Raw genomic sequence first — 18,929 nt, forward strand, 5'->3', positions numbered from 1 at the left:
TGTTTTGGGATATTAAATCTCATTACTGAATGTTACATAGAGCTTTTTTGGTCGTTTCAGAAGATGATACACATAACATTTGATGCTGAGATTATTGCTGGCTTCCGCGGAAATGTAGAGGGATTGTGGAAGGTGTCTTTAGAAACAAATCTAGAATAGGAACTCGTGACCGGAGACGTCATCAAACGACACTACAGATCATCGAAGCTACAAACGCCGGCTCCTCTCACTAGACTGCCCCTTTGGCAGCAAACGTGACTTTGTACGCTGATGGACTGTAGGCGGAACGTCTCGCAATGTTGTTTGTGATTCAGTCATCGTGACTGATTGTCACGATCCCCAGTGGAGAGGTTGGAGCTACCTGCTGCGTAGAAAGGCCTTGTTTCCTATGGATGCGATGCTCTGTTGTCTCCCTGGAATACGGTCTAAGCTACGGCTTACCATCCTCCTTTTATTTTTCTCCTGCAACCCTCTAAAATCCCCAATGTTTTTCAGTAAACAAGAGAAAAATAAACAGCAGATGGAAACCCGTGGTCGAAAGCGTCATCCACCGAAGCAACAGACCATCACGTTTATAGGAGACAAGAACTGTCTTCTCCACTGGCGATCGCGGCAATCAGTCACGATCACTGAATAACAAACAATTTTGTGAGACGTTCCGTCTGCAGCCCGTTAGTGTACAAAGTCTCGTTTGGTGCCGAAGGGGTGGCATGATGCGGTCATCGGTGCCTATCATTCCGACGCACTGTAGCGTCGTTGAATGACGTTCGCGGACGCGGTTTCCTATCATCGATTTGTTTCTCTAGACAAACTCTACAACCCCTCGAAGTTGTCGTATCATTTCTGGGACATCCTGTAGAGTATGAAACCGGTCATATGAGTAAGTAGATTAATAAAGTGCTAATAGTGGTTATGGAAAGCCCATCCGTTGTCTTCCTGAAACTGTACTTACCTTTCCCTCCCTCCGTTCTATCTATCTACATCTACGTCTACTTGGATAGTCTGCAAATCACATTCAAGTGCCTGGCAGAGTGTTCATGGAACCACTTTCAGAATTCTCTATTATTCCAATCTCGTATAGCGAGCAGAAAGAATGGACACCTATATCTTTCCGTACGAGGTCTGATTTCCCTTATTTTATCGTGGTGATCGTTCCTCCCTATGTAGGTCGCTTCAACAAAATATTTTCGCATTCGGAGGAGAATGTTGGTGATTGGAATTTCGTGATAAGATTCCGTCGCAACGAAAAACGCTTCTTTTAATGATTTCCAGCCCAAATCCTGTATCATTTTTGTGACCCACTCTCCCATATTTCGCGATAATACAAAATGTGCTGCCTTTCTTTGAACTTTTTCGATGTACTCCGTCAGTCCTATCTGGTAAGGATCTCAACCGCACAACAGTATTCTAAAAGAGGACGGACAAGCGTAGTGTAGGCAGTCTCTTTAGTAGGTCTGTTACATTTTCTAAGTGTCCTGCCAATAAAACGCAGTCTTTGGTTAGCCTTCCTCACAACATTTTCTATGTGTTCCTTCCAATTTAAGTTGTTCGTAATTGTAATACCTAGGTATTTAGTTGAATTTACGGCTTTTAGATTAGACTGATTTATCGTGCAACCGAAGTTTGAGTTCCTTTTAGCACTCATGTGAAGGACCTCACACTTTTCGTTATTTAGGGTCAACTGCCACTTTTCGCACCATTCAGATATCTTTTCTAAATCGTTTTTCAGTTTGTTTTGATCTTCTGATGACTTTACTAGTCGATAAACGACAGCGTCATCTGCAAACAACCGAAGACGGCTGCTCAGATTGTCTCCCAAATCGTTTATATAGATAAGGAACAGCAAAGGGTCTGTAACACTACCTTGGGGAACGCCAGAAATCACTTCTGTTTTACTCGATGACTTTCCGTTAGTTACTACGAACTCTGACCTCTCTGACAGGAAATCATAAATCCAGTCACATAAATGAGAGGATATTCCATAAGCACGCAATTTCACTACAATCCGATTGTGTGGTACAGCGTCAAAAGCCTTCCGGAAATCCAGAAACACGGAATCGATCTGAAATCCCTTGTCAATATCACTGAACACTTCATGTGAATAAAGAGCTAGTTGTGTTTCACAGGAACGATGTTTCTAAACCCATGTTGGCTGTGTGTCAATAGACCGTTTTCTTCGAGGTTCAAGTAGACATCTATCTCCAGCGATTCTTTCCTAAATCATTGTGCTACCTTTTTAATTTATCCAAGATGGTTTGGTGACACTCTCTAAACCCAGATTTTCTTTGTCGCCCTCAGCAGTCCATACCCACGTCTGTTAACAGGACAGGATAAACAGTGGTATGCCGGCCGGAGTGGCCGAGCGGTTCTAGGCGTTACAGTCGGGAACCGCGCGACCGCTACGGTCGCAGGTTCGAATCCTGCCTCGGGCATGGATGTGTGTGATGTCCTTAGATTAGTTAGGTTTAAGTAGTTCTACGTTGTAGGGGACTGATGACCTCAGATGTTAAGTCCCATAGTGTTCAGAGCCATTTGAACCAAACAGTGGTATCGAGACTATAGTATTTACAATAGCATTCTTATTCAAGAATGTTTCAACCAGCTGACCATGTAGCAATATAACATCGTTACTTTCCTTCGCCTCTTAACGCTGTCTTTATAGAATGTCCCTGTTCCATGAGGACTGGTCAATATTCGAGGATATGACAAGATCGTCCCTGGAGAGGATACCGCGCAATTTCTTTATCAGAGCATTTCGTAACTTGCGGTTTGACACTTGTCAAGGTAATCTAAGAGGACGAGTCTATGACAGTAAGATCTTCCCGGGTGACTTTTGGACTTGGCTCATCTGTCAACGTACATGTGACCATTTTGGAAATTCAGTATCCGCTTCACAAGAGTGTCATAAAATGGGCAGTCAATATACAGACATCTCATCATGGATTTCCCGGTCACGGTTACCCTTCAAATGCAGGAACTGAAAGCCTCAGTTTTCTCCATCTCACTTTCTGTAAAAGAAATAAAAATAAAGAACTCAGTTAACTGAAATTTTGAATATCATGCTCTGAGTAACCAATGGCAACACTGAAAAATTTCATTAATACAGCTTAATAATTTCCGGATGATTCTTAGAATTTTAAAATACCCCCTAGAACAGCGAATAAAATGACCTTCAGATATCGTAACTTGAACGCTGTGATACACCATAAATGTTTACTCAATTGAAGTTATAAATGGGAGATACTGGCGAGATCACACAGCGGAGCTTGTATGCTAAAGAAACGAAGTATGTACTTCGTTCCCTTTCTTATGATGGTTTACGTTCAGGAGGTTCGCTGCAGTGCATGTACGTGGCAAGCAGGGTGCTGCAGGTGCTGCAGGCGGCGTGCAGCGGCCAGCCGTGTAGGCGGGAAGCGGAGTGTCGGCGTGACGCAAGCCGTTGCTAATCGGCGCTGCCAACGTGACGCGCAGTCACCTCACGTCCGTGCCGCTAAGCCTTTGCGGCCTGCGCACGCTTGCTGAATTCTCGAGCGCGCCGCACAGGGTGGCAGCAGTTATCAGCTACCAGGCCCGCCCCGCCAACACGCAGCCGGATGTGTGTGTGTGTGTCCGAAACCATGTTTCGCCGAATGCAGTCAAGGTTTCGCACTCAGCGCCCTGACAATACATCCACTATATTGGCCTTACACGCAATGAACAACACTAAAGCATTACAACGTACCTATGAAAACGTATTTCCTCGTCGCCAAAAGTAGCGATACAGAGAAATAAGCCATATTCTTTCAAATACTGTAACTGCAGCATTTTTATTGATGTAGTTGCGACATGGAAATTTCGACTTCCGCAAAACTTTATTAACCATTTCCTTTCTACCTACGTACATTGTCTGATGGAAACTATATGGACAACTGTTAGTAGACATTAATAAGGCCGGCCGGTGTGGCCGAGCGGTTCTAGGCGCTACAGTCCGGAACCGCGCGACCGGTACGGTCGCAGGTTCGCATCCTGCCTCGGGCATGGATGTGTGTGATGTCCTTAGGTTAGTTAGGTTTAAGTAGTTCTAAGTTCTAGGGGACTGATGACCTCAGATGTTAAATCCCATAGTGCTCAGAGCTATTTGAACCATTACATATGCTGGCAGGTAACGTCCCGCCAAATCCGAACCCTTCCATCGAAATTGACGCGTGGTATGGCGAGATTCATCAATGCACGTCACTTATTTTGTCATCCACTGTCCAGTAGTGTTGTTATTTACCCCAAATAAAGTGTTGCTTAGCACTGACAACAGAAATGTGTGGCTTATCAGGAGCTTCTCGGCCACTGTGCCCCATTATTTTCAATTCCGCGCGCGCGCACACGCACACACACACACACACACACACACACACACACAGTAATTGTTGTAGCTGGGCTGCTGGTAGCATTTCAGAATGCACCGGTGATTCCTTCCGCTTAATTAATCCGAATGTTTACAATCACCCTCACCAATGCTCAACGGTACCTTCCCATCGTTACATGAGGCCTAGAAGTGGAAAAGCGATGGAAAGGTAAACCAAAATGCACTTCCTGATTTCCAGCCCTCCACGTGGCCTAAGGGAGGGAAGCTGTGTGCGCAATCTCTCCCTGTCACGCAAGCTAATGTGCTAGCGAGTAGGTCAGCTGTGAGCTCCTAGAAATCCTATATAAACAGTTTCTGCTGATGATAGGTACGGGGAACGTTGGCGTCGCAGGATTCGAAATGTTTATATTGAGCTTTCAAGAACTGATGCAACATTCCCTGCAAGAGAGAGCGTCCCCCTTCATTCGAACCCGAATGCCATCTACGCTCCAACCCCGCCTTCGTGCTTTGTAATCTGCACGTAGTGTCCCGGCAGTAAAAGGAACAGAGGTAGCCATTGTGAGCTCCGTTAATAGCTTCAAGCCTGCCTACTGGCAATCATAGAGCGAAACGAAGGACCGCCGCCAGGAACAATGCTTTGGAAAGAAGAAAGGAAGTCGCGTCCTTTGGCAGCTAGAGACTCTGGGAGCAGGACTGTGGGTGCACGCGGCGGCACGAAACAGCGGCAGTGCGATGATTCACACACGGCGTGTCGCGGCGCGCCAAGCACCATTGCACAACGGATAGTGACGTCAGCCCGTGTTCAGTGTTGGCAGCACTGGGGAACGCGTGACAACTCGCCAATCCGCTCCGGTGAAAACCTGCGATTATGGATGGCGGAAGCGTACAAGCTCAGTGCTTCATTTCATCCGCCGGCTGGGTGTGGTCTAAACGATTCTTGCTACTTCGGTTGTTAGTTGTTGTTGTGGTCTTCAGTCCAGAGACTGGTTTGATGCAGCTCTCCATGCTACTCTATCCTGTGCAAGCTTCTTCATCCCCCGGTACCTACTGCAACCTACGTCCTTCTGACTCCGTTTAGTGTATTCATCTCTTGGTCTCCCTCTACGATTTTTACCCTCCACGCTGCCCTCCAATACTAAATTGGTGATCCCTTGATGCCTCAAAATATGCCCTACCAACCGATTCCTTCTTCTAGTCAAGTTGTGCCACAAATTTCTCTTCTCTCCAATTCTATTCAATACCTCCTCATTAGTTATGTGATCTACCCATCTAATCTTCAGCATTCTTCTGTCGCACCACATTTCAGAAACGACTTCCTGACACTTAAATCTATACTCGATGTTAACAAATTTCTCTACTTCAGAAACGCTTTCCTTGCCATTGCCAGTCTACATTTAACATCCTCTCTACTTCGACCATCATCAGTTATTTTGTCCCCAAATAGCAAAACTCATTTATTAATTGAAGCGTTTCATTTCCTAATCTAATACCCTCAGCATCAGCCGATTTAATTCGACTACATTCCATTATCCTCGTTTTGCTTTTGTTCCAAAAATGGCTCAAATGTCTCTGAGCGCTATGCGACTTAACTTCTGAGGTCATCAGTCGCCTAGAACTTAGAACTAATTAAACCTAACTAACCTAAGGACATCACACACAGCCATGCCCGAGGCAGGATTCGAACCTGCGACCATAGCGGTCGCGCGGTTCCGGACTGAAGCGCCTAGAACCGCTCGGCCACTCCGGCCGGCTTGCTTTTGTTGATGTTCATCTTATATTCTCCTTTCAAGACACTGTCCATTCCGTTCAGCTGCTCTTCCAGATCCTTTGCTGTCTCTGACAGAATTACAATGTCATCGGCGAACCTCAAAGTTTTTATTTCTTCTCCATGGATTTTAATTCCTATTCCGAATTCTTCTTCTGTTTCCTTTACTGCTTGCTCAACATACAGATTGAATAACATCGGGGATAGGCTACAGCACTGTCTCATTCCGTTCCCAACCACTGCTTCCCTTTCATGCCACTCGGCTCTTATAACTGCCATCTGGTTTCTGTACAAATTGTAAATAGCCTTACGCTCCCTTTATTTTACCCCCTGCCACCTTCCGAATTTGAAAGAGAGAATTTCAGTCAACGTAAGCTATTTTCTAAAATAAGTCGTAAGGTCAGTATTGCCTCACGTGTTCCACCATTTCTACGGAATCCAAACTGATCTTCCCCGAGGTCGGTTACTACCAGTTGTTTGTTGTTGGTTGTTTCTGAGCAACAATTTGTCTGCACTTTCAAGAGAGTCATTTCATTTCTCCGCTGTGTACAACCAGCTGAATCGTGCAAAATTCAGAATACTCTTCTCTGCGTATCATGGAACTATGACAAAACGAGCAGAAGAAATGTTGACGGTTACAACATCGTATTGTTTACTTCCAAGAAAGAGCGAGGACAGGTATTAGCGTTCATTTCAGTATTCATACGAGTGAAACGCAGTCTCACTGCCGTGCGCTAATGTCGTAACGGCCTCGCGGGATAGCGGAACGGTTTAGGGCGCCTTGCACGGTTCTCATGGCTTCCCCCTCGGGGATCGAGTCCTCCCTCGGTCGTGAGAATGTGTTTTGTCCTTAGCGTAAGTTAGATTAAGCATCGTGTAAGCCTAGGACCGATGACCTCAGCAGTTTGGTCCCATAGGAACTTACCACAAAAAAGGTTCGTGACGCAGTATGCACGCCTCTCTTAACGCGAGTTGGGGTGGCAGTCACTGAAACAAAGGTGGTTTTCTTTGCGGCAAGATCTGTTTACGAAATTTCAATCACCAACTTTCTCTCCCGAATGCGAAAATATTTTGTTGACACCCACCTACGTAGGGAGAAATGATCATCATAATAAAATAAGAGAAATCAGAGCTCGAACGGAAAGATTTAGGTGTTCCCTTTTCCCACGCGCCATTCGAGAGTGGAAGGGTAGAGAAATACTATGAAAATCGTTCGATGAACCCTCTGCCAGGCACTTAAGAGTGAATTGCAGAGTAACCATGTAGATGTAGATGTGTAGATCAGCACCCATGCCTCCGGAATAGTTGGAAAGTGGAAATGGAAAACATTCTAAGTACAATTTTTTTTCAAAAAACTTGTTTTCAGTGCTAGTGTGTCCTCCGTACTCTTTTGCGTGTGCCTAGGCTTGATACCAGTGCCAAACCGTGGAGAAAGTCGGTCAAACGTGCACCAGTAGATGACGCATGATCTTTGTTCCAAGCTGTTGTTCCCGCTGGAGTTTCAAAATTTAAACGGTATGATAAGCGGTTTTTGTCAACTACAGATCTACTACTTAAAAACCTAATGCTTTATTTTTGTACTTACGTTACCACATATAAAACGCAGTCGTTCAGTATTGATGGCACCTAGAGAAAAAACTTTCTTCATGCTCTTTTGCCGAAAACAGGCATTTTTGTGACTGTGGCTGTGTACAAAATACAAGCTGATTCTTGCAGTGAAGAAAAGAGCAACTAGCCGGTGTCAGTAATGCTATTTATGTACACAAAAGCACCGTTCTGGGTTTCAAGCCGACAGGTGCAACTTCATACATCTAAATGGTTCAAATGGCTCTGAGCACTATGGGCCTTAACATCTGAGGTCATCAGTCCCGTAGAACTTAGAACTACTTAAACCTAAGTAACCTAAGGACATCACACACATCCATGCCCGAGGCAGGATTCGAACCTGCGACCATAGCGGTCGCGCCTTTCCAGACTATAGCGCCTAGAACCGCTCGGCCACTGCTGCCGGCCTTCAGACATCTCTTCAAATTTACGTCACATTTATTATTGTTTTCATTAGTAGATGAAAAAAACAGCTGACAACTAATGTAAGTGACAACAAATATAGCACAAAAGTGAGCAGCCGTCTGAAGGTGAACCTATCGATTCGAAATTGGTAACAGCGATATTTGTGTAAACAAACAGGATTATAAACAGTGGCTGGTTTTGGTTTACCTCTTTGCAAGAATCAACTTGTCTGTAAATCCTTATTGGCACTTGGAACCAGTCAGTTTTGGTACTTAGAGCGTTTGTAACAAAGTATTTGTTTTCTAATTTCTCTAATTATTTTTTGCGGTGATGAAGTGAGCACCAAAATTCTATGGCACAGAAGATCATCTCAGTTTTTTAGATACAAATCCGTTCGAACAATCAAAGATACATTGTTTCTTCTCTCTCTTGACAAACGCTAGATTTAGAACTTGCATTTCCACTCCTCAGTTGCAATTACCAGCCGGATAGTAGCACCGATAGTAACACCTGGCCCTCCCAGGCTCCAGTGTTAGCACACTGGATTCGCTTCCGGAAGGACGACGGTTCAAATCCGCGTCCGGCCATCCTGGTTTAGGTTTTCTGTGATTTCCCTAAATCGTTTCAGGCAGATGTTGGGACGGTTCCTCTGAAGAGAGCACGGCCGATTTCTTTTCCCATCCTATTCTAATCCGATCTTGTGTTCCGTTGTTAATGACCGGGGTGTCGACGGCATATTAAGCGTTTAATCTTCCTTCCGAGCCTCCTCGGAATGGTAGTTCGCAGGCGCATGTTTTAGTTTATGGCACATCATTTCGTAGCGAACAAGCCCTCTGACGCGACTGCTGTTACAGTGAGTAGAATGGGAACAAAAAGGGTTCTGCAGAAATGTTATGCTTTCGGACTCCAGAAACTGTTAAACGATGGAGCAGGAGGTGAACGTACAGCGTTAAGAATTGCAGAATTTTTATTAAGACTGTCTCCAATCGAGACACTGGCGTGCTCGAGAGCTAAGACAATAACAACGCAGAAACAGCTAGTGAGAAAATTCAGAGGCAGAAAAAATGGTTCAAATGGCTCTGAGCACTATGGGACTTAACATCTGTGGCCATCAGTCCCCTAGAACTTAGAACTACTTAAACCTAACTAACCTAAGGACATCACACACATCCATGCCCGAGGCAGGATTCGAACCTGCGACCGTAGCAGTCGCCCGGTTCCGGACTGAGCGCCTAGAACCGCGAGACCACCGCGGCCGGCTCAGAGGCAGAAAATCGCTGCAGAAAATATATGTGAAAGACCATCGAAACTAATATACTAGTATAATCAACTGAAAGAAAAATACACGGAAGAAATAACCGTTAAAGATGACAACTGCTAACCTAAATAAATTTTCAAAGCTAGGCGGAAAATTCTACCGAAATTTCCTAGTATTCAAGTGTTTCGTATTGTTCTGAACACATTAATTGCGTAAATTACAGAGCCTTGTTACTTACGACAGACGCGAAAAATGTTTTACAGCTTCGACTGGACGTGCTTTGATTAGGAGGACTGGATCCCACCCCTGACCCCGAGAGGTATGGGACCTCCACCCCAGTGCCCAGCGTGGCACAATATTGAATATTCGTAGACACTTAAATTTATCTTTAGTGTCACGGTATTCCTCAGACGCTTTGACAATATTTGTTCGCAGTGTACCTTGTCTGCGTAAGCCATTGGTCACCTCAGTTCTTCATTCGCAAAAATCTATTCTACATCTTTCTTTAAACCTTTCTTTTGTGGCCCCTTTTAAAACCAAATCCCATAGGAAGAACAATTTCCTCAGGATTTCCTTCCTAGCCTTCGCGTCCAGTTCTGTGGAATAAAAGAGCCGTAAGCTTTCATAGACTGACGTTTCTTTGTGTTCATAACAATGCAAAAAATGATGCCCAATATTTGTCCAAGTTGTGAATGGAATTTTATTGTGTGTACTTTCTTCTTCTTCGTCTTCTTCTTCTTCTTCTTCTTCCTCTTCCTCTTTTGGGCGGATGTTGAGCAGCGTCCTCTTCTATTGTAATTTGCACACGTTCCACTTGGTCAACGTTATCCTACGGCACTGTAACTTGTACAATGTTTTCGTCGTCAATAAATTTAATTATGCTAACAGCAAGCCGTAATGGTTGCCCGCGAAGACATTTTCCGCCATCAGTTCCCATATTTGCAATGCTGGGTAACACGGCTCCCAGCCGGATATACAGTTTGCTTTGTCGAAGAAAGCAACTTGTTCTGAGTTGTCGTACGTTGAGAAGTGAAAGGAAATTTACTATCTTATACTAGTGAGACGAACATCTTAGCTCTATTCTCTGAGTTTCAGCAAAGAAAACGGCAAGGCTGCGTAGTTGTTACTGCCATCCACACAACAATTAGAAATTTTTGTTGTCTATGAAATACAGATTTCCGACAGTTATCAGATATTAAAGGCTATCACTATCATCGAAAAACGTCTCAGAGTGAAGTAAATACGTAAAGACTTACGAGCGAAACTGCAGTCCATTTAGATACCAAGCGCTGTCTGACGAGTCCGAAATCAACCCACCAATTAACTGAATCAGTCTGGAAACCTTCGCATACCATCCGCATCTTGGAAGGAACATTACTACTCGATAGACTGCCAACAGTTCTCGCTGGAACGGTTTGCAGGAAGGACACTAGCGAGAATGCGGACGAAATTACTGTATTATATCTGATCACAATTGCGATAGCGTTGCATTTATGACAGTTCTAGAATCGCTGATTCGTTCTTGCTCGGTTTTTATCTTCTCTCCGAGACTTAAAGCAATTACATTAATATTTTTTGCCAGGCCGGATACGCGTAACATCCGTCAATGAGATCATAAACTCGGTTCCTTCACACGGTCCCTGCTTAAACAACGTGTTGAAAACGCGTAGGGTTCCTACCGTAGCTCCAGAAAGCTGGAAGCTCGACAACGATTTTTTTGTCTGCTTGCTGATTACCAGTGAGTGAACAGTTAACCATGCATTCTTACACAACACGAACACTTTTTTTTTTTTCGTAATAGATTACCAGGGGCGAAAAGAAAAGTTCGTTAGGTTCTTTGAAAAGTCTACAATGGAATGAGAAAAAAAAGTGTTGTTCCTTGTCTGCGCTCGCGCCGTGTAATTAGTGATGTCACGCATCCTTTAACAACCAGAACCACACAGGCACACGCTGACAGCCGTATGTCACGCTTCACGCAATTAGGGAATTCCAGTCTCGCCTTGAAAGATAAATTGCCGCAGATAGTTTTTCCGAATTTATTGTGCTCTTGCAAGCGTTTATAAAACCTTACTTTTCCACGATTTTAATTAACATATCGCCAACAGTCTCATAATCATTCCATTTGCTGTTATTTTTGTATCAATATTCTCACGTTTATGAGGGTATTACACACACAGTGTTTCACAGGCTGTCCACCACATCGAGACCAGATTTTCCCCAAGTTAAAATGCGCATCAGGAGCGATATTTTGCTGAAGGGTTAAACTGTCAACTTTTTTATTTATCGAAATATTGAGCCAGTTTTTGCGTCTAATATGAAGGTTTTAAAGGTGTAGAAAAGAGTAGTACAACACTTGTTAATCTTTGCAATCGGACTGTATACGCAAAGGTGAAGGTCAGCCGATGGGACCGACAGTGCTTCGTTACACATTGTGTACATGGCAGTGGAAGTGAAAGTGGTTATACTCTCCTAGTATTTTTCCACCTATTTTTGCGAAAAGATTCTTCGCTGACATGCATTGCATTGTTTTTAAAGCACTATAACGCCTCAAAAATATCAATTTATAGTGAAAACCTAATTGCTCTAACACATTGAGGTTCCGGCCATCCTGATTTAGGTTTTCCGTGATTTCCCTAAAATCGCTCCAGGCAAATGCCGGGATGGTTCCTCTGAAAGGGCACGGTCGACTTCCTTCCCCGTCCTTCCGATGACCTCGCTATTTGGTCTCTTCCTCCCACACTGAGGTGAAGGTAGTCATGGGATAGTGATATGCGCATATGTAGACGGCGGTAGTATCTCGTACACAACGTACAAAAGGTACGAAAGGGTAGTGCATTGTCGGAGCTGTCGCTTGTATTCAGGTGGTTCATGTGAAAAGGTTTTGGACGTGATTATGACCGACGGGAATTAACAGACTTTCAACGCGGAAAGCCAGTCGCAACTGGACGCATGACACATCCCATTTCCGAAATCGTTAGGCAATTCAATATTCCGAGATCCACAATGTCAAGAGTATACAGAGAAGACCATATTTGAGCCATTACCTCTTACCACGACCAAAACAATGACCGACGGCATTCACTTAAAGACTGAGAGCAGCGTAGAGCTGTCATTGTCAGCAGACAAATAACACTGCGTGAAACAACAGCAGAAATCAATGTGGGACGTACGACGAACGTATCCGTGCGACGACATTTGGCGTTAATGAGCAATGGCAGCAGACGACCAACGCGAATGCCTTCGCTAACGACACGACTTCGCCTGCAGCACCTGTTCTAGGTTCATGACAATATCTGTTGGACCCTAGACGACTGGGAAAACGTGGCCTGCTCACATGAGTCCCGATTTCAGTTGGTAGGAGCTGATGGTAGGGTTAGAGTGTGGCGCAGACCCCGCGAAGCCATGGACCCAAGTTGTCAGTAAGGCTCTGTGCAAGCTCGTGGCGGTTCCTTAATGATTAGACTGTGTTTACGTGGAAAGGAGTGTGTCCTCTGGTCTACTCGAACCGATCACTGACTGAAAATTGTTATGTTTCTTGGAGACCGTTTGCAGCCATTCTTGGACTTCTACGTTCCCGAACAAAGATGAAATTTTTGTGGATGACAATGCACAATGTCATAGGGCCAAAATTGTTCGCAATTGGTTTGAAGAACATTCTGGACAATTTGAGCGAATGACTTTGCCATCCAGATCGCCCTACATTTATAGTACATAATCGATAGGACGGTTCGCGCACAAAATCCTACACCGGCAACACTTCCGCTATTATGGACGGCTTTAGAGGCAGCATTGCCCAGTATTTCTACAGGGGACGTCCAACGACTTGTTAAGTCTATGCCACGTCGATCTGCTGCACTACGCTGGACAAAAGATCAGACACGATATTAGGAGGTATCCCATGACTTTCGTCACCTCAAACTTTTATCAATATCTAAAGCACTTACGAACATTAATTAAGTAATTTCGGAGAATGCAGTAACTTGTTTACTGTTCAGTGATTAAATTGGTACATTCACCCATTTGCAACACCAAGCAATAAAAAATAATAATATTTTAAATCGTAGTCTCAGTTTCTTGCATTTTCATTGTCTGACGTGCCATTCTTGATAACTTTCGTTCTCAAATTGGAAATGTACGTCTTAACCCGCAATTATTTCCTTAAGTATCATTTTCAATGTTTCCCAATATTACAGCTAGCAGTTTTCTGCTATCCTCGTTACATCTGTTGAACTATTTCTGCATACTGGAATTTAGATTGACAATACCGCCTTAAATTCTTCTTGGTCCCTTACATCATTTAATTCTCGTTTTAGTTTTTCTGACACTGAGACATGAATAATAAGCAAGTTGCATTATCATTGGGACAGTTGTGTTTGCTATAGCTCCAGACCCAGATGCAATTCCCCTCCTCCTCCTCCTCCCCCCCCCCCCCCCACCCCCTCCCGGCAATCTTTCTCCTTTTTGCAGCCGAGGCACATAATTACCTGAAAATTAAACAATAGGTTCATCCCGGGAGGGGATATCCCAATCAATAAATGCCATACGATCATTTCATTTCATCTCGGCTGAACATAATTCATTGTATGCTAAAATAGTCACGCAACGTTGCCATTCACTGGATCTGCCCTCCGTTCCAGCCAAGACAATTGCCGCTGTCAAAAAGGCAGCTGGCACCTTCTTGCTATCCGAGTACATAGCTACAGAGCGCAAGTTGATTCTCGCGTAGAGTATTCCACATGTCGACACCGGTACCATGTCATTTTTAAGGGTGCAGCGATGCAAAAGGATAGAGGAAGTCACAATACAGTGTGATATATGCCCACTTCAGCGTCGACGCAAAATAAAGAATCGTAGGGATAGGCGTGCCGCAATGTCCCTGTGGCATTAGTCGCAATGTTCTGTTTACGTAAAGTTAGCGTAATGTAGCATCAGCACGTTGACAGTCTCTGCGTGCTGTTAGAAGTCCAAAGATACCGTGAGGACGGCTCCAATCGGCAAGTGAGCATTCGCCTATTTTCCGAAGCTCCTAGGCGACCTCACTGTTCAAAAATGGTTCAAATGGCTCTGAGCACTGTGGGACTTAACATCTGAGGCCATCAGTCCCCTAGAACTTCGAACTACTTAAACCTAACTAACCTAAGGACATCACACACATCCATGCCCGAGGCAGGATTCGAATCTGCGACCGTAGCAGCAGCGCGGTTCCGGATTGAAGCGCCTAGCCGGCAGGAGTGGCCGTACGGTTCTAGGCGATACAGTCTGGAACCGACCGACCGCTACGGTCGCAGGTTCGAATCCTGCCTCGGGCATGGATGTGTGTGATGTCCTTAGGTTAGTTAGGTTTAACTAGTTCTAAGTTCTAGGCGACTGATGACCTTAGAAGTTAAGTCGCATAGTACTCAGAGCCATTTGAACCATTTTTTGAAGCGCCTAGAACCGCTCGGCCACAGAGGTCGGCTAGGGTGCAGAATTGTAGGGTTTCCCATAATAGGTGAGGCGTGCACTACACGCAGGAAGCGGCTAAGGTAGCGGAGTACGTGGCGTGCACATGGGGCATTTTTAGGTTAGAGAAACACTCCGTTGGGATCAAAGACGATTTGCCTGGATAAATCAGCCACAATGTCCTCAGACATTCTCCTCCGAAGAAGTAGTAACAGCGTAATAGGACGGCCAGGAGAGTGGACAGTCACTGCACGTCAACTGAATAAGAAATCCATCAGGGGCATTTCAACCTTTCCAAAGCAACCCAAGTCGACTGCTAGTGGTGTGATTGTGAAATGCAAAAGCGAAGGTACAACCACAGCCAAACCAAGACCAGGAAGATGTTGTGTTGAAGGACAGCGACCACCGAGTATTGGGGAGGATGGTTTGAAAAATCGCATGAAATCAGCGGAAATAATCATTCGTTCGATTCCAAAGTATTACCAGTAGACCACCTGGTATAATGACTGCTCGTAGGAGGTTCAGAAGAATGGGGTAAGATGGTCTAGCAGCTCATTCATAAGCCACACATTTCTGTAGGCAGTGCTAAGCGGCTGTTGAGGTGGTGCAAAGAACTAAGCCACTGGAGTGTGGGCGGTTGGAAGAGGGTGATTTCGAGTGATGGATCACGCTATGCCTTGTGACAATTGATGGAACTGTTCGGGTTTGGCGAATACCTGGAGAACGTTGTCTATCATCATTTTTAATGCCAACTGTGAAGTAGCGAGGAAGTGGTGGTGATCTTACTGCGCTTAAGAGAAAGCTAAATGCGGAAGGATACGAATACATTTTATTACAAAATTGTGTACTGCAGACGTAGAGGAACAGTTCGGAGGTGATGAGTGCATACATCAACATGACAATGCACCCTGCCATAAACAAGTATTTCTGAAGCTCAAACATTGCTCAAATGGACTGGCCCACCCTGAATCCCGAGCTAGTCCCATTAGAACATCTTTGGTATGAGTTAGAACGTAGACTTCACTCCAGACTCCGGCGTTTAATCACTGCCTTCACTGGCTTTTGACACTTTCGAGGAAGAATAGGCCGTCATACCTCCACAGGCATGGAGGCACATCATTGAAAGTGTCCCCGGCAGAGCTCGAATCGTCATAAAGGTGAAGGGTAGAAGACATATTAAGTTAATGACTCCCAGAAGTGGCCACATAGTTTTGATCGCATAGAGTAGAACAATTTGTACAGAAACCAGATGGCAGTTATAAGAGTCGAGGGACATGAAAGGGAAGCAGTGGTTTGGAAGGGAATGAGGCAGGATTGTAGCCTCTCCCTGATGCTGTTCAATCTGTATGTTGAGCAAGCAGTAAAGGAAACAAAAGAAAAGTTCGGAGTAGGTATTAAAATCCATGGAGAAGAAATAAAAACTTTGAGGTTCGCCGATGACATTGTAATTCTGTCAGAGGCAGCAAAGGACTTGGAAGAGCAGTTGAACGGAATGGACAGTGTGTTGAAAGGAGGGTATAAGATAACATCAACAAAAGCAAAACTAGGATAATGGAATGTAGTCGAATGAAGTCGGGTGATGCTGAGGGAGTTAGATTAGGAAATGAGAGGCTTATAGTAGTAAAGGAGTTTTGCTATTTGGGGAGCAAAATAACTGATGATGGTCGAAGTAGAGAGGATATAAAATGTAGACTGGCAATGGCAAGGAAAGCGTTTCTGAAGAAGAAAAATTTGTTAACATCAAGTATTGATTTAAGTGTCAGCAAGTCGTTTCTGAAAGTATTTGTATGGAGTGTAGCCATGTATGGAAGTGAAACGTGGACGATAAATAGTTTAGACAAGAAGAGAATAAAAGCTTTCGAAATGTGGTGCTACAGAAGAATGCTAAAGATTAGCTGGGTAGATCACATAAGTAATGAGGAGGTATTGAATAGAATTGGGGAGAAGAGGAGTTTGTGGCACAACTTGACTAGAAGAAGGGATCGGTTGGTAGGACATGTTCTGAGGCATCAAGGGATCACCAATTTGGTACTGGAGGGCAGTGTGGAGGGTAAAAATCGTAGAGGGAGACCAAGAGATGAATACACTAAACAGATTCAGAAGGATGTAGGCTGCAGTAGGTACTGGGAGATGAAGAAGCTTGCACAGGATAGAGTGGCATGGAGAGCTGCATCAGACCAGTCTCAGAACTGAAGACCACAACAACAACAACAACAACAACAACAGAGTAGAATGCAGTAGTTATTCGGAGATGAAGAGGCTTGCACAGGATAAACTAGCGTGGAGAGCTGCATGTCAAACCAGAACAACGTGTTATTTGGTGGGGGGTGGGGGGGGGGGGGAGGAGGAGGAAGGAAGGAAGGAAGGAAGGAAGGAAGGAAGGGAGGGAGAGGGGAGGTTCCTGACACCCATGATCACCCACCTCCCTCTTCGGGTTTGCAAATATTGGTAACGCAAATACTCTGTGCCACAGAATGTAAGGCGTTCTTTGTTGTGGATTGTTTACTGTTGAAGAACTTATTTAGATATTACGAATTGTTGTTCTATACCTCTCAGTATTTGGATTCCGTCTGCAACTTTGTCACCATTACGGGCATGGGCCTGAAAGACGTGGAGTCAAATGTGAAATGTGTTACCTCAGACGCTGTCTCATCCCACTCGAGTTGGGAGACACAGTTCATTAAGCGGCTCAGACAGTTTCGAGGAAGTTTTTGCGGCAGTGTGGAGTCGCGCTCGCCCGCCTACGTCCGGCCAGTCGCGCCGTCTTTTCGCCCGGAAGTGCTTTCGCAGCAGCGCGCAAAGCCACGAGGCAGATAACAAAAACGAGCGCAGTGTGGCACTCGCCGGGCGCGGCGCTGCAGTAGCCGGCAGCTGCGCGGCCTGCGACACTGCTAAATTGGCCACTAATTGTGCGTGGCAGCCGGCCTGTGGCTGTGTATACACAGATCCACACAGAGCGCGCAGCGCCTGGCGCGCTCCATTTAGCGCTCGCTAGCTGTGCGGCGAGTGCTGCAGAGGCGGGCGACGTGGCGGAGGCCGAGGGAAGAGGGAAGGGGAAAGGCAGTAGAAGGAGCTGGAGCCGGGCGGCGGCAGCGCAGGTGTGCGCCTGCCACAGCTGGCCTGCGATGCTCTCCTGGAAGCAGCCGCGCCGCCGCCATGAGCACTACAGCCTCGTGGCGCTTGCCGACCACCACCGGAGGACCGCCACGGCCAAGGTAACACGGACGCTGCTTCACACCTCACCCGTAGTTGGAACTGCGCTCCACAGGCGCCGCATGCCGATAATTCAAACGATCATAAAGGAATAGCGTGGCTAGTTTGCCCATCGGCAGCTTTAATGCGAAGAATGTAACACGAATTCACAAGTGTTTTGTCGGACAGACCTGGTTCTTCATCTGTCCTCTGCATTATGTCAGTTGTGTCTCTAACTCTTGCGGATCGAGTGTGTGACGAGTGCTTCTCCAGTGCTGTATCATGTCGCTGTTCAGTATAGAATCGAAGGAAATCTGTCAACCCAGTGGCGTTGCAGAAGCTATTGTTCTACAGAACTTACAAGGAAACATCGAACTTCACGGTGAAAGATGACAAGTTCAAATACAGACAGTGGATGACAGTGCTTTTTGGGCAAAAAATTCAGATATGTTTTATGTAGCCCACTTCTAGACCAGTGTACATTGTCTGACGTGAGAAGTGGTCATCTGTGAAGTGCGATGCTAGGCCGGCCGGTGTGGCCGTGCGGTTCTAGGCGCTTCAGTCTGGAACCGCGTGATCGCTACTGTCGCAGGTTCGAATCCTGCCTCGGGCATGGATGTGTGTGATGTCCTTAGGTTAGTTAAGTTTAAGTAGTTCTAAGTTCTAGAGGACTGATGACCACAGATGTTAAGTCCCATAGTGCTCAGAGCCATTTTCTTTGCGATGCTAGGAAGTGTGCTAAATGCCCATCTACGGTGACCATTACTTCTCTGTTGAAGTCAGAATGTTTCGAAGCCATAAATTTCTTTAGATGAAGGAATAGATGAAAGTGACTGTGTGAAGTGAAGAGTGTGAATATTCCAACTTATTAGCACTTCAAATCCTTCAGTTTCCCAATGTCCGCGCAACTCCGTGGGTAGTGT

At 45.2% G+C, this 18,929-nt stretch overlaps 1 protein-coding gene across 2 annotated transcripts in view; it reads left to right on the top strand.

Annotated features, from left to right (window-relative positions):
• The window catches only part of LOC126473637 (kinase D-interacting substrate of 220 kDa), a 383,513-nt gene that overhangs the window by 73,984 nt on the left and 290,600 nt on the right, over positions 1-18,929 (top strand). The window contains exon 1 of one of the 2 annotated variants that reach the window (XM_050100835.1): positions 17,767-18,029. The exons of the other annotated variant lie outside the window; for it this stretch is intronic. Within the exon in view, the coding sequence (XP_049956792.1) occupies positions 17,940-18,029 (90 nt within the window). The 5' untranslated portion in view covers positions 17,767-17,939. Of the gene's footprint in view, positions 1-17,766; positions 18,030-18,929 lie in introns of those variants that run through there. 2 annotated transcript variants of the gene reach the window in all.

The sequence above is a fragment of the Schistocerca serialis genome, chromosome 1 (assembly GCF_023864345.2).
Source record: "Schistocerca serialis cubense isolate TAMUIC-IGC-003099 chromosome 1, iqSchSeri2.2, whole genome shotgun sequence".
Lineage (NCBI taxonomy): Eukaryota > Metazoa > Arthropoda > Insecta > Orthoptera > Acrididae > Schistocerca > Schistocerca serialis.